Source organism: Lipophrys pholis (assembly GCF_963383615.2).
Source record: "Lipophrys pholis genome assembly, chromosome: 11".
Classification (NCBI taxonomy): Eukaryota; Metazoa; Chordata; class Actinopteri; order Blenniiformes; family Blenniidae; genus Lipophrys; species Lipophrys pholis.
The window spans coordinates 4,704,278-4,718,351 of record NC_137631.1 but is presented as its reverse complement, the minus strand read 5'-3'; the positions used below and the strand labels follow the sequence as shown (position 1 = coordinate 4,718,351).

The following is a 14,074-nucleotide window of genomic DNA, read 5'->3' as shown; positions in this document are numbered from 1 at the left end:
CTTTTGGTAAACTGGAAGAAAATAAATGTGATAAAAACGTGTTCACAACAAAAAGCATTTTCACTGACTTCATTACACATCTGTACAACAGCTGTCTATGTGCAGATTCATTTGGTTTGTGGACGTGAGGAGGACCAACGGGGACTCGGGGGTTGGGGGGTGTCGAGGGTCGTTTCCATCCATGCACCCGGTTCAGTCAGAATTATTCACATTCATTCAGTCATTGAAACTCTTTCACTCCAGACATTCACCTGCACTCATGCACACTGAGGTCCAGTCATTAATTCATGCACTGCTGCAGCTGTCCTGCTGGTGAGGTGGTGGATCAGCCCGCAGGACTTAACAAAAAAAAGATGAATAAATTCCACTGGTTTTCTGAATCACTTTGTACGGTGGTGCCGTGACGGAGGAGGAGGAGGAGGAGGAGCAGCAGCAGGAGGAGGAGGAGGAGAGTGAGCGGCATCTCCTGCTCGCTCTGAGTCCAGACAGCAGCCGGGCGGAGAGCGTTTCCTTCATACGAAGGAATCAATGTTTCAAAGTGGAGCTGCTGGTTGGATTCATCACGTCTCTTGGCAGCATCCTGAGGCGAACATGATCCCTCCGCCTTCCCCCTTTCTCCTCCTCCCTCCGCCTTCCTCCTCCCTCCCTCTTTCTCCTCCCTAGAAGCGAGCGAGTGAACGATCAGACGCCGTCCTCCCGAGAGCTGCGAGATGACTGGAATGATGAAATGACCGATGTGAGACGTAGGGACCTTGAGCAAGGCACTGGAGCCGAACCGGCAAGTTATAAGCAGCGCGAGCGAGCGGTGACAGCCCGGCAGGTTTCTGTATAAAGCTGATCTTCATCCCTTTCTTCTCGGAGGAGGGTCACGAGGAGTCGGTGCAGGGGGAGGGGGGAGGGGGGCACAGGTGGAAGTAGGAGCGCTCGGTGGAGGGGGAGGGCGGGCAGCTCTCCTCGGCCGACATGTACTGGGAGCGGGGGGTGGGCGGCGGCGGGTACGGGTCAGAGTCTGAGTTCAGGTCCATGTAGTACTTGTTCTGCTTGCCGTGGCCGCCGTGGCCCGAGGCCTTCCAGCGGCCCGCCGAGGACGGCGGGCCCGGCGGGGGAGGGTGGGGGGTGTAGTCGCTGTCGCAGACGTCGGTGCTGCAGGGTGTGGTGGGGGGGGCGGCGCCGCGGACCGGGTGGTAGGGCCTGAGGGAGAGGAAACACAGAATTAACCACCAGGAGGCTCCGGGTTCATCAGCAGGCCTCCATTAGAACCACGTTGTGCAAAAGCTTCATCAAATGAACGTCGACTCGTTTCAAAGGAGAAAAGTAAAAAACTAAAAGCTGTGAAGATTCTACATTTTTATTGCGTTTTGGGTTTTAGTTCACACAGCATTACGTTGATATGGGAACCCGATACCGGATCGTATCGGCTCCACCACTACTTCAACTCTTCCCTTTGCTACAACAAGTTGGATTCATGTTGATAGATATATTTTTCCCAGCATTTATTCTTTCGCTCAATACTTCATAAAATTATTATCTGATACTTGTCTCCAGATAAATGGAAGTGAACTTGAGAACACAGATTTGATTGTATTTGAACGCAGTGATGTGGAGGAGAGAGAGTACCTGTACGATCTGGTGGTGGAGGGACTGTTGGAGGAATAGAAGATCTCTGCGTTATAAAGGGAGCGGTCAGTGGCCGGGGACGGAGGAGGGTTCAGGATCTATCAACAAGCAGAAAACAACATTCAGAAATCTTATTAATCTTTTTCTTTTTCTTTTTTTAATTCCCCATAGAACACAGAAACAGAAACATGTGTACAGTGTGTGTGTGTGTGTGTGTGTGTGTGTGTGTGTGTGTGTGTGTGTGTGTGTGTGTGTGTGTGTACCTGGGGGTAGAAAGCCCCCTTGGTGGACGAGGAGCTGCTGGACGAGGCTCCGGTCACGTGGTTCCTGTCGTACAGCGGCGCGCCGCTGCTGCTGCTTCCCATCAGGCTGACTGAGCTCATCATGGACTTCCCACAGGAAATACCTGCACACACACACGCACACACTAAATTTCACTCACACCTCCACGGACAGGAACGCTGCTCCACTCCTGCAGGTCTGCTCTTACCCTGGAAGGTGCCGTGCTGAGAGCTGCTGGGGGCGATGAAGTTGAGCGGCACGTGAGGCGTTCCGCTGATGTACTCGTGGGGGAACGTCCCGCTGGGCCCTTTGTAGCGCCGACACACCACACGCTGGCAGAGGAAGTAGGCTCCCCCGATCACAAACACCAGCAGGATGATGGCGATGACCGGCCCGATGGTGTTGGAGCCGGTGTTGGGGATGCCGCTGGATGGAGGAGACACGTACTCTACAAGAGAAAACACACTAATGTGAGAAAGACGTGAAGTCTTAAGGCTCCTGCAGATTTGAACAATCGTATAAGTTCGCAGCCCACCACACTGTTCAACGCAAATCTAATGATCTGTGTGCAGATGAAAACACAAGCTGAATCGCCGCCTACGACAGTGTGAGTCGACGTGATTGCGCAACAATAACACATCCTAAACATAAACAGCCTTCGCCAGCGTGGCATTTATGTGTTTGGAGAGAAATTCCAAAAAAAGGAGAAGGAAGACGGAGCAGTAGCTCAGAAAGAGAGGATAGCTTGGGATGCTAATTTTGGGAACCTGAAGTAATTGTTAACATCTACTAGAAGTTTACGTTATACTTTACTGTTATGGTCTTTAATTTTCCAACAAAACACACTCCATGATCACGAAACACCTAATCCATTAAAAAAAGGAGTGTGTTTACACTGCAGCAGCAGACCCACTGACAACGATGTAGTTAGTATGCCGGGCCATGGGAGGGCGCTGTTGCTTGTATTTGCAATGAAACCACACAGACGTGTGTGCAGAGAACAATACGCTGTAAACGTTAAAAAAATGGAGAGAATCCGGCATCCGTATGGACTGATGACGAATCAGATGCTATCAGGGGAGAGTCTCAACTATTAAACTACTGATCTGGACGATAAAACTAGAATACCGACCGCGAGTCAAACCACTACGGGTCCGCCATGTTTGTTTACAGTACATGTGCAGTAAGAGCGCTCATAGCCTCCGGCAGAATCTTTCCACCTTTGGAATCAGGATAAAAACTTTGCTGATACAGTGGATCTAAACTGGTGCCGTGTAAACAGACCCCCCAAAAGTGAAGAAAGTTCTGCGGATGCACTCGTATTCGTTGTGGTGTGAACGGGGTCTTAATGCAACGCACTCCAAGTCTTCTCATGATATCGTTTAGAATGGACGATCAAAGTGGCTTCAAACATCGACTCCGTACGCATGTGGCCAGTTTAGCTGGCTGCCATCAGTCACCATCACCCCAAATATCTGACACTGTCTGGACTTTATCACAGGTTGTCTTTGGTCGCCAGACCAGGACAACGGCCGTCCTTGACCCGGTCTCACAGCGTGACGAAGGACCACCGATTTAGAGCCAAGACCAAAGATATGACAAGACCTCACCATTGTTATCTTTTGTCTGCGACGGTCAAAACTCGCACAGTGTGCAGTGGCCTTAAGGACGTGTTTAAACGACAATGTTTCCAGTGAAAACTCATTGCTGTTGCACTTTTATCTTAGAAACGTTTCCTGTTTACACAGCAACATTCTGGAAAACAATGTCTGTTTACACAGAAACGGCAGAAACGCTGACAACGTGAACGAGAAAATGTAGTTTTCATGTTGGGCTACTAGTGGGCGCTGTTGGTTGTTTTTGTAATGAAACCACACACACATGCGCGCAGGGAACAATACACAATAAACAATAACAATGGCGAGTACACGGACATTCGAATGGACAGATAACGAAGTTGGATTGTTATTACGAGTGACTCTCAACTAGAAAACCACTCAGTCCCAGAAGAATCTGGACTGGAAGTCATGACACTGGAGGCCGCCATGTTTGTTATTGTCCATCTACTGGGCATGTGCAGAAGAATTATTTACGACAGCTGTGGAGCGCAACTGCAGTAGAAGAGTTTCAGAAAAGATGTGTTTTCCTCCGTTTCCATGGCGATAGAGCATTGTCAAAAAACAATTCCACTTTGGGAGGCATTTTCACAAAGTTGTGTTTCCAGCGGCTCTGAGCACCGTTGTCGCGTAAACAGAAAACCCAAAACACTAAGAAAGTTTTGCATTGCCACCTGAAAACGTTGTCGCGTAAACAGAAAACCCAAAACACTAAGAAAGTTTTGCATTGCCACCTGAAAACGTTGTCGTGTAAACAGGGCCCGAGAGAGACGTGAGGAAAGACGAGAACTAAAACGGGTGTTTCTGTTTTTACCACAGGACAGCTCATCGGATCCGTCGGGACAGTCGGAGTAATTGTCACACTGTTGCTTCTTGGTGATACACTGGTTGTCGCCACAGCGGAACTGGTTTGGAGGGCAGATGCCTGGAGGAGACACACAGGGAGGTCAATTCCTCCATCACTGCTTACACAACCCCTGCCTCCGTCTCCCTCTGAATATGTGTTGGCTATGCAGTTTCAACTGTACATGCTTTCTCCGTCGTTTTCACAAATGTCTGTTAGGTAGAAACAAGCGCCACCTGACTGTATGAGGGCTGGACCATGAGAAATAAACCTGCAATGTGCTACAAAGTGGAGTTCGGTTCAAATTGGATTCATTACTCCCAAAAAATGTCCCTTTCAACTTAAAATGCTGCTGAAAGATTTCCCTCAGTAATGTATGGACTGTTAGGAAATATGCTCACGTAGCACGGAGGGTCAAGATGAAGTGTGTTAAGTTGAAGTGAGTTGCTGTGTGGACCTACTGTCACAGTCCTGCTCGTCTGAGTGATCAGCACAGTCCGGTTCGCCGTTGCAGCGTCTCTGACCATCAATGCAGCCTCCTTTGTCACACTGGAACTGCGAGGTGGAGCAGATGGGGCAGTTGTCTTCATCACTGCTGTCGTCACACTCGGGGAAACCATCACACCTCCACGCCATGGGGATGCAGTCGATCTCCCCGGTGGAGCAGGTGAACTGCTCCGTGGAGCAGGTCGGAGGCTCTGGGGGGGCGGAGAGAGGAACGAGTGTGAGGACACGTTTCGAGGGGAACCTGCTGGAAAGTTTAGTTTCCAGAACACGCTCGGGCTCCGTCTCCGGCTGTAGTAAATAAGTTCTTTTGCACATTTGGGAGTCGATGGACGGTAACAACAACGTTTCCTCTCGTCTAGAGTGTCATGACTCCCAGTTCAGATTGTCCTGGAACTTTTATAGTTTTATAGTTGACAGTCACCGTGAAAAAAATGCAACTTCATTATCTGTCCATACGAATGTCTGTATAGTTTTATAATAATAATAATAGTAATAATAGTAATAATAGTAATAATCATAATAATCATAATCATAATAATAATAATAGTAATAGTAATAATAATAATAATAATAATAATACATGGTATTTAGAACGCATTTTACATTTCCCAAAACGTTTTTTGGGGGGGATTGGGAAGGGTTTTCTGAAGTTTGTAGTGTTTTGCACTTCCAGACCACCGTATTTACACAATCTCAAAGTACCACAAAAAAAACCCCAGATATGATTTAAAAGGTAAGTTAAAAACTGTTAAAAAGTCAGGGGTTTAGGGGATCAAAAGGAACACCATAAAAACAATTAAGAAAAGGCTTTTTAAAAAGGTTCATGTTCACGTTAGTCGTGTTTTGTTCTCTGAGCATATTTGTGTGGTTTCATTACAAAAACAAAAATTGTTTTAAATTTTTCCTGCAATTTCTAGATAAACGAACATCCCAACGCAAAACCTTTCTGAAAGGAAAACGCAAAAAAAACTATGCACTTCCACTTGAAACGTTGCCGTGTGAACGGAGCCTGATGCTTGCTGCTCACCTCCACAGTGCAGTAAGTCCTGCAGCAGCACCAGGTGCATGGGGCACGAGCAGCGCGGCGTGCCGTCACCTTTAGAGATGCAGATGTGAGAACAGCCGCCGTTATCCCGAGAGCAGGGGTGGGACGCTGCGGAGAAGAAGCCGTCGTCACTATCGATGCAGGAAAAAAGAAGGCGGCGGCGGCGGCGGCTGCCTGGTGTATGTGTGTATAAAGTACCAAACTCCTTGGGGTCCATCTCTTCCACCGCGTGGATGGAGGTCAGGTACGATATCCGGCCCTGGATGCGTGTGCGCCCGTCCCCGGTCAGTTTGTCCACCCTCTCGATCATCTGCTGCTGCCGGTCGATCCAGTACAGATGATCAGCCAGAATGGTCAAACCCATGGGCTGCAGGATGTTGGAGTCCTGCAGGACGATGCGATTGGCTCCTGGAAAGACGACGGGACGACACATGAAAAAAGAAAATAGCATCTGAATTGGTGAAACTACCACAACATGAATATCTCTGGATTTTAAGGGGTATAAGGGGTTTTCTATCCTAAAAATAGGTGAGTCAGCATTTAATTTATGTCACAAAACTACTCGGTTTAAGTGTTTACATTACAAAAGTATTATTTAAAGATATATATATATTTTAAATTACTATTCAAAAGTTTTAAGATACTGCAAACATGAACATCCTGTCTCCACGCAGTTTAAAAGTATAAAAGTAAGCTCACAAATTACGCAGGAGGAGAAAAAATGGCAGCACATCATTCTAAAGAGAATGATGAATGTTAAAAAAAAAAAAAGACTGTACAAAGGGAGTTACATAGAATGCGGCTCCATTGAATCAATGGGCAAAATCAGAGCTGAATGCATCTTTAGTGTTGAAAAACTGGAGAATGAAAGTTTGAAACCTGGAGGTGAAGCAGCTCCAGACCACCAAACACCCCCGAGACGGAGTGAAAACCCAAAGAGTTCATCCTCAGAGGAAAGGAACTCAATGTTACGGAACAGAACAAAGACTGCATTATGAGGTTCCTTCAACCTTTTCGTAACTGTACAGAGTGTGGTGGAGTCGTCCAGGTTTACAATGTTAACACTGACAACATTTGGCTCCTTCAGGGGAACGCTTGAGAAGCACCGAGCCGTGAACTTTAAAACGGTCATCAACAAGACTCACACCTGCTGAGGGTCATTATGGTGGCGAGCAAAAAGGCAATAACCAAAACCTGGCTGCAGAGGGACCCACCCACCATGAAACGGCTTAAAAACATAATACACCTGATTCACAAGATGGAGATATTGACTTTCACACTAAGACTACAAAGGAAAGGAATCCTGGGAAAAATAGGATAGCATCAAAAACTCTTAAGGACTGTGTATATTTGAGTACATAATCTAGCAAAAACCTGTGCATTGCTCCTACTTGTTGATTATAGTATATTCTTTTTTTTTCTTCTATAATTGTAAATATCCTTGCCCTCAATTGTATTGTATGTTCATGCATGTTGTTTGAAAAAGCAAAAAAAATCAAAGTTTAAAAACAAAAAAAAAACTGTCATCAACAATAAGACTTCAAAAAAAAAAAACCATCACCAATAGAGCCACTTGTAATCCATCCATTACATTATATGATGTCTTCAACAAACAGTACTTTATGCAGGTGTTCTGAGACTTTTTTTTTTGTTTTGTTTTTTGTTTTGTTTTTTATTTGTTTTTTATTTGTGTTATATTCTCTTACAAAACTCTGCCGACTGTACAAAACACAATCTGATGTTAATGTTGAGGTATTAGTTGCAGCACGTGAGACACCTTTAGTCAGGTTATACAGGTGTTACTGCTGAGACAGTGTGGATCGTGTAATGATGTGTTTTCTTTATGTTTTTGTCCACACAGAAAGAAGAAATCGGAGTTGGTGGCACACTCAGGCTGGCAGAGCAAAATGGGCTTTAGTGAATTTTTGTCTTTCGGTTGACCAGCAGGTCTCAAAGACAAACGCTGTCTCTGTGCAGAAAGGAAGAAAAACCACTAAAATGACCTGAAGTAACATTAATCCCGGCTAGAAACTTCATGCATTGTGTATTTATCTGATCCTCAAAATGACCCTCTGGACAGATTTAGGACGGAGCTAGAAAAAACGTTTCTGGCCCCGTTTAAACGGCAATGTTTCAAGTAAATACACTTTTTTTTTTGGTTTCAGAAAAGTTTTGCGTTTACATGGCAACGATGTCCGTTTACATGGAAATTATGTAGTTAGCATGTTTTGCCACTAGTGGATGCTGTTGGTTGTTTTTGTAACGATATCGCACACAAATGGGTGCAGAGAACAATACTCAAAAACACACCCAAAGGTTTTCAAAACCTTTTTTTTTTTCCCCTTCATTTACACGTTGGAGCATTTTCAGAAGATTCTGCCTTGAGGACCATTGTTTAACAACTTGCATTTTACGTGGCTCCGAGCGTCGGTGTTGTGTAAATGGACACGCGAAATGCGATGAAAGTTTTCCGTCTTTCACTTGAAAACGCTGTTATGGAAACGAGGCCTCAATGTCCACCTGATTCATTTCATCTGTAGTCAACCAGGAAGGACCCATTGAGACGGAAATGGGAAAGGGTGACCCGGCCAAGCACATCATCATATTTAAACTGATGGTGCATTCAGACATCTCACCTCAAGAAGAGCTTAAAAAACTCCAAGAAAATAATCTACATTATAAATCATATGCATATCTATTAGGTAGTGATATCATGTGACCGTGTAGTAGAGTCTCTACATGACTGCAGACTACAGACACCGCATGACGACAGAGACAGCTTTGTACATTTTACATTTGATCCGCCAACACAGCAGCAGGCATCTTTTCCTTGTCGTTGATGTGCGTGTTTGATTTTCTGAATGAAAACAAAAGCAGTCTAACTCAAACACTGCTGCGGAATCAGTCTCCATCTCTGTTCTCCAGCCTCAGCCCCATAAATACTTTCAGCCTGTGTGCGTAATGTCTTCTGCACATGTCTGTTTTTGGTCAAATATTTTCAAAGTGGCAACACAAGGCTATTAATAAGCCATGAAAGTCTGCAATGACTGTACTCATACCTGTCTGTCTGTAGGTTTCAGCTCCAGGAGTCCCACAAATGAAAAGACAAACTGAATTCAACCATTTGGGGATTTTTTTCATCAAAGTCAACAACAACAACAAAAAAAAATGGAATGTCTGTGTTTTATCTCAACCTGTATGAGGAGTTTTAACAAGAGAGACGACAAGACAACTCATACATCAAATTATATGTTTCTGGATCAATTCTCATGTTAAACTATCAATATTTATATACCATAACAAAGTTCTTTCTTCTGCGCGTGAAAAGTGATTCTAACTAGGCACCGATACCGAGACCGATACCAGTATCAAGTATCGGGTCCGACACTGCACAGAGTGCTTGTACCCCTGAAGATCTTCGATACAACCTGGTGAGTACTACATGACGTCATCCGTCAACAACATCAGCAGCAGGTTGACAAAAGTAGGACAGACTGTAAATGATGTTCTCCAAAAATGTCAGAAGGAGGAGAAAGACAGTTAGTACAACAGCAGCAACTTAAACACCAGCAACTTAATCACCAGCAACTTAATCACCAGAGACGTTTGGACCTGCAGCGTTAGACTGATGTCACTTATTATTTTAACTGCCCAGTGGATCAGGAGGATTTTACTCTGACCTGTGCTACATGCTACATGCTACATGCTACATGCTAAAGAGGGCTCACACACCAGCGATGCTACATGCTGAACTTGATTAAAGTCTGACTGATACACTCTTTAACAGCGAGCTGGGTCCCTCAGTCTACAGTGTACAGTGTACAGTGTACAGTACACACTGGACAGTGTGTAGAAAGGCTCTACTCTCTGCTCTATGCATACTGTAGGCACAGTCGTAACCTGGAGCCTTGGAGACTGTTGGAGGGGTTTTTTGGCAACACGCAGTCTTCATATATTGTTTGCGTATGGAGTATAAATTATTCTCAATGGCATTTAATAAGTACTCATATCGATTCTCGATATCAGCAAGTAGCTAAAGGTTAGTACTCATCCTTTAAAGAAGTGGTATCGATCCATCCCTGTGTTTAATGTATTTTAATTACAGACATGCCTCCTGGTTTTGACTGTGGTGTTGTTTAAATGTGGTGTTTCATAGGAGTTTGCTTCAACGCAGCTCTTCAGATTCTCTCTTCACTGGTACCTGTCGAAATGACTCCTATGTGTTTGTGGAGATTTACCCGTCAGGTCGCTGCTCTCGATGCGTTTCAGATCCGCATCCACCCAGAAGAGTTTCCCCAGCTTATTATCCAGAGCTAGAGCTACAGGCCGAATCAAGCCGGTGGTGAACAACGACTCCCGCTCCGTCCCGTCCAGACTGGCTCCTTCGATCTTCGCCGAGCGCTCCTGCACAGTGGTGAAGTACATGTACCTGCACACATGGACGCACGTCTTGTAATGGAACCGAGACTTTATGGTGTGGAGCTGCAGCCGGCCTGAGAGAGTCTCACCCTTTCTCAGCGTTGACCACGATGGCCCGTGGCTTGTCCGTGTCGTCCTTGACGACCACACCGACGGTGTGACCGTCCATCCTCTGCACATTTATGGTGTTGGTGGTCTCACAGGTCCAGTAGATGTGGCGGCTGTAGGGGTCCAGACTCAGGTCATGAACCTGGTTGTCTACAGGCTGGGCTGTGCTGCTCGCTATCATCGAAGCCTACAGACAAACACAAAACATTTAGAAACAGACTCACAAACGGCTTCACTGACGGCTTCCTGTGTCTCTTCTGTGTGTCAATGTGTGCAGAGTGTGTGCAAATCAGGAAAAACTTCTGAACCAGGACACAACAGCCCCAGTTACATGCTGCTCCGTTCTAATATTTTATTGGCGTTGACCTTTGATTAGTGGCTGTTCCTTATATACTTGTATACTTCTTTGTTCTTCCTCTGTTTATACCATTTTGCAGATATCCATCCATACTTTGCCATTTTTTTTAATTTAATCTGTTTTGCACAGCCTGTGCAACATGTTGCACTTGTATACCTGGTGAGTGACAAATAAACCTCTCGACTCTTACCATGGCTCCGTCATCTCTGGCCCGCCGTATGTTCTGCCGGCCGTCCAGCCAATAGACGAGGCGATCCAGCGGGTCGTAGCTGACGCCTCGGACGTTCCTCATGACGTGGATGGGCAGGATGATGTCGGGGCTCTGCTCCCCCAAAACCATCCTGCTGATGCTGGCCTTCTGGCTGAAGAGCAGGAAACTGGAAGGAGCTGCAGACAGAGAGGACGAGAAGGAAGGAGTCAAGCGTGGCTTGTGAAGAGACCTGAGCTTTTGGAGACGTCAAACAAGCATCCTGATTTCTTCACTCGCAAACACAGACAAAATCACGAGTTCATAATTTAACTCATTTCTTTTTTTTTTTTAATTGTGCAATCCAAAAAGGCATAAAGCCTCCAAACAAAACCTAACTAGATCTCAGGATGAATAAGTTTAAGAAAAATCTGTTTATTTGAATTGTTTTATGTAAGAGCGACACAAAGTCTTGTTTCTTTAACCTGACACACTTCAGCCTGGATAGAAAACAGAGGAAACATTACTAATCAGTACTCTTAAAAGCGTGCCTCCCATTTTGCCGATATAATGTGTGTGACAGAAGAGCTCGGCGCTGACTCGGGCCGCTCAAGGCTTCAGAGAATGTTTCTCTGAACAAGTGACAACCTTTTGCCAATTTCAGGCCTTGTTTATGCAAAGTTTTCAAGTGAAAACCTAAAACCCTCGTTGCGTTTTGGGTGTCCTTTTACTTTTACTAAGGGTGGTCAGAGCCACTGGAAACGTTTTAAAACCACTCCAACTCCAGATAGAAACCCAGGAAAACACAAACTTTCCTCCTGGGACTTGGTAGTTTTATAGAGGAGAGTGACTGTAATAACAATCCAACTTCACCGTCTGGCCATACGGATGTCCCATTATCATCATTTATGGTTTATGGTTCTCTGCTCCACCTGTGTGTGGTTTCATTACTAAAACAACGGCACCAACTAGTGGCCCGACATGCTCACAACATAGTTATCAGAGTTGTTTTCAAATCGCTGTAAAAACAAAACTTTTCTGAAGCAAAAACACACAAACCATGCGTTTTGACTTGTCGTGTGATCAGGACCTTAGTTGGAGCCTCGTGAGAGTTTTGTTTTTAAGTTTATTCATCATTTTGATGTTATTATTGTATTTTATGCCAACACGCTTGTGTTATTTAATTGACAGTGACGGGAAGGAAACAGTAAAGTTACAACAGCAGCTTGTTTTTAAGGGTGTAAAGCTGCACTGCAGCGCTTCCTGTAAAGACGTTTCTCCAAATATTCAAGTGGAGGCAGTCAGACGTTTGCACGTATGAGCTCGGCACTTACAGCTGCAGTTGCGTCCGTCGGCGCTGAGGGTGTAGTGTGAGGCGCAGCGGCACTGCGCTCCAGCAGGCATGGCCAGGCACAGGTGAGCACAGTTCCCGTTGTTATGCGAGCACTCGTTGGAGCCGTCCTGCCGCGAGGAGTGAAACACCAGGATGTCCAGCATCAGCTCCAGCTGGCCCTGAGGGACGCAGTGACGGGGACACGCTGAAGCACGTGAACCTCGACAAAGCGAAATGACGGGACACAAATGAGAGTGCGTCTTGTACCTGCAGCACCACGGTGCGGTTGAGTCCACTGCGTTTGTCGGCTCTCTGAATGCTGCGCAGGTTGAAGTCTGTCCAGTAAATAAAGTCACGGTACTGGGTCAAACCGAAAGGGTGTGGCAGGTCATCCACGATGATTTCCCTCTGAAGGCCTGCGGAGAACAGACAACATTGTCAACACTCATTCCATTAAGAATGTCATCAGTCAAAAATAAAAGTAGAAACACACAGACATGAAACCAATAACCGATATTCAAATTGCTGGTGTAGAAATAAGCTGTGAATTTAAAAAACCTTTCTGTTTATTTCAGAGTTTTTTGTACAATAATTCATCAATTAAATATGTAAATTGCAATATTTTCTGACTGTATTCTTGTATTGCCGTCTGCACATTGTGTGCGTTAAGCCTAAAGAAAGCATGCACACACCGATTGTTTTATCTATTAGGTACATTTTATGAAAACATTTTTAATGACTCAAATTAACTGATTCCCATATGATAGCCGATATATCGTGCAGCCCAAATTAAAACAATACTCCCACCAGAAGTATTTACTGTTGTCAACTAAGGTGACATAAAGCGAATATTGCGCTCCCTGCCGGGGCACAAAGGTGACAGAAAAAGACCCCGGTTCCTGGGTTTAGGGGTTCGAGGTCTTTCTCTCTGAGATCTTACAAGTTGTTTATGTCTTTATCCAATGTTTTTTCAGCTTTTCCAGGTTTTTTGTGTCTCGATAGCACTGTTGTGTTACTATCCTCTGATGGACTTCCTACTCCCTCATCAGATTTATTGACTTGATGAATGGATTTAGAGTCCAAAGAAAATACTATCATCAGGATTCATAGGACACTTCCATGTCAGCCTGATGGTGGCACTACAGGAAAAGCCATCAAGTTTTACAAATATTTTTTTTTTTTTGCATTGTTCATCTAAATCAGGGGTGTCAAACGTCAGGGTCCACACTCAGCCCAATTTCATCTCGAGCGGGCTGGACCGGTAAAGTAGTGCCATAATAACCATTTAAATCTAAACTTTAAAGTTTTCCTTTGGTGTGGCGCAGAGTATAGGTGATGAAAATGTTGTTTTCACAACACCAAACAACTAGTAGAGAAAATGACTTCAATCTTCTCATATGGCTGTTGCATAATAATAATAATAATAATAATAATAATAATAATAATAATAATAATAATGATACTAAGAAGAAGAAGAACAATAATAATAATAATAATAATAATTATACTAAGAAGAAGAAGAACAATAATAATAATAATAATAATAATAATAATAATAATAATGATACTAAGAAGAAGAAGAACAATAATAATAATAATAATAATACTAAGAAGAAGAAAAAGAAGAACAATAATAATAATAATAATAATAATAATAATAATTATACTAAGAAGAAGAAGAAGAATTTCTCAGCTCAGGTCTCAAGTGTTTTGTTGTTAAAAAAATGTTTTCTAAGAGATTTTTACCATTTGCTTGGT

General features: G+C 44.3%; 1 protein-coding gene across 1 annotated transcript in view; it reads right to left on the bottom strand.

Annotated features, from left to right (window-relative positions):
• Nucleotides 1-346: 346 nt before the first annotated feature.
• lrp5 (low density lipoprotein receptor-related protein 5) overlaps nucleotides 347-14,074 on the bottom strand; it is a 71,986-nt gene continuing 58,258 nt past the window's right edge. The window contains exons 17-29 of the mRNA XM_080474870.1: nucleotides 12,584-12,732; nucleotides 12,318-12,495; nucleotides 10,987-11,183; nucleotides 10,420-10,625; nucleotides 10,150-10,340; nucleotides 6,110-6,319; nucleotides 5,894-6,019; nucleotides 4,821-5,057; nucleotides 4,330-4,440; nucleotides 2,108-2,347; nucleotides 1,881-2,023; nucleotides 1,618-1,715; nucleotides 347-1,191 (exon numbers count right to left, since the gene is read on the bottom strand). Coding sequence (XP_080330996.1) covers nucleotides 867-1,191; nucleotides 1,618-1,715; nucleotides 1,881-2,023; nucleotides 2,108-2,347; nucleotides 4,330-4,440; nucleotides 4,821-5,057; nucleotides 5,894-6,019; nucleotides 6,110-6,319; nucleotides 10,150-10,340; nucleotides 10,420-10,625; nucleotides 10,987-11,183; nucleotides 12,318-12,495; nucleotides 12,584-12,732 — 2,411 coding nt within the window. The 3' untranslated portion in view covers nucleotides 347-866. The remainder of the gene's footprint in view (nucleotides 1,192-1,617; nucleotides 1,716-1,880; nucleotides 2,024-2,107; nucleotides 2,348-4,329; nucleotides 4,441-4,820; nucleotides 5,058-5,893; nucleotides 6,020-6,109; nucleotides 6,320-10,149; nucleotides 10,341-10,419; nucleotides 10,626-10,986; nucleotides 11,184-12,317; nucleotides 12,496-12,583; nucleotides 12,733-14,074) is intronic.